Source organism: Buceros rhinoceros, unplaced genomic scaffold, assembly GCF_000710305.1.
Source record: "Buceros rhinoceros silvestris isolate BGI_N320 unplaced genomic scaffold, ASM71030v1 scaffold21144, whole genome shotgun sequence".
Taxonomy (NCBI): Eukaryota; Metazoa; Chordata; class Aves; order Bucerotiformes; family Bucerotidae; genus Buceros; species Buceros rhinoceros.
This window is the reverse complement of record NW_010408011.1, coordinates 1-1,202: the sequence shown is the minus strand read 5'-3', so window position 1 is coordinate 1,202 and position 1,202 is coordinate 1. Positions and strand designations below refer to the sequence as shown.

The 1,202-nt window shown below is 59.7% G+C and overlaps 1 protein-coding gene across 1 annotated transcript in view; it reads left to right on the top strand.

Annotated features, from left to right (window-relative positions):
* The window catches only part of IGDCC3 (immunoglobulin superfamily, DCC subclass, member 3), a gene marked incomplete at both ends in the record, with an annotated part of 88,548 nt that extends 87,352 nt beyond the window's left edge, over positions 1-1,196 (top strand). The window contains 2 exons of the mRNA XM_010134734.1: positions 742-949; positions 1,050-1,196. Coding sequence (XP_010133036.1) covers positions 742-949; positions 1,050-1,196 — 355 coding nt within the window. The remainder of the gene's footprint in view (positions 1-741; positions 950-1,049) is intronic.
* Positions 1,197-1,202: the final 6 nt, after the last annotated feature.

The window sequence follows — 1,202 nt, the reverse complement described above, 5'->3', positions numbered from 1 at the left end:
CCCCTCCAGGGATGGGGACTCCACCACTGCCCTGGGCAGCCTGCGCCAGCCCTGCACAACCCCAGCGGGACAGAAACGGCTCCTCAGGGACAACCTCAACCTCCCCTGGTGCAACTGGAGGCCGGTTCCTCTTGTCCTGTCGCTTGTTCCTGGAGAGAAGAGCCCGACCCTCCCATTGCTCCAACCTCCTGTTCAGAGCCAGAAGGTCTCCCCGGAGCCTCCTTTTCTCCAGGCTCAACCCACCCCCAGGTCCCTCAGCTGCTCCTCAGCACATTGTGCTCCAGACCCTGCCCCAGCTCCGTTGCCCTTCTCTGGACACACTCCAGCCCCTCAATGTCTTTCTAGGAGTGATGACAGGCTCCCGTCATCACACGCCCCGTGCACATCTCACATCCCACAGCGTGCTCCTGTAAACACTGGGTGCCACTTGCAGCACAGCTCCTGCCTCCCTCCCAGACACACAGACCCAGTGGGCTTCTCTGAATACATCCCATCAGTGTCGGTCCCCATCAAGGGACCTGGTACTTCCTGGGAGCATTGCTATTTCTACTCTGGCAAACCTTGACCCTCCCTGTAAAGCAAAGCACTTTCATGGCAAAGGGAAACAAACGTGAGTTTCTGGGAAGGCTCTAAGGAGTGAAGAAACGTAGCACAGGATAAGGCAGACTCAGGCCTGGGGGAAGGACGGGAGGGGAGGCACCAGCTTTGCGCACCCTCAGGCTCCACCTCTTTGTGTTTCAGGTTGCTGATGTGCAAAAATGTGCAGGAGCAGCTGTCAACCCCACAGATCCCCAGGAGCCAGCGGAGTGCCGCGGGCCTCGTCCTGAACGGGGCCGCTCGCAGGGACAGGGATGACCGGGACCTGAATGGAAAGCAGCTGGATATGAACGAGCTGGAGAGGTTATTCCCAGCATCCCCATCCCAGGAGCAGCAGGACAATGGAATAACGGTAAGTCCAGTGGGATGGGAGCTTGCCGGCGATACGCTGACATGAGTGCATGTCTAAGACCATCGGTCACTGCATTGTCTGTCCTCTTCTCTCTCTCCAGTCGGCTCACAGCCCACCGGCCACCCACGACGACACCCAGATATCCACGCTCCCTCTGGATGAGTTCAGCATCATCGAGGAGCAGCCAGACCCCCTCCCCAAAAGCCCCCATAGCGCCAGCCCTGCTGCTGCAGCTCCTGCCCACGGTCCCGCC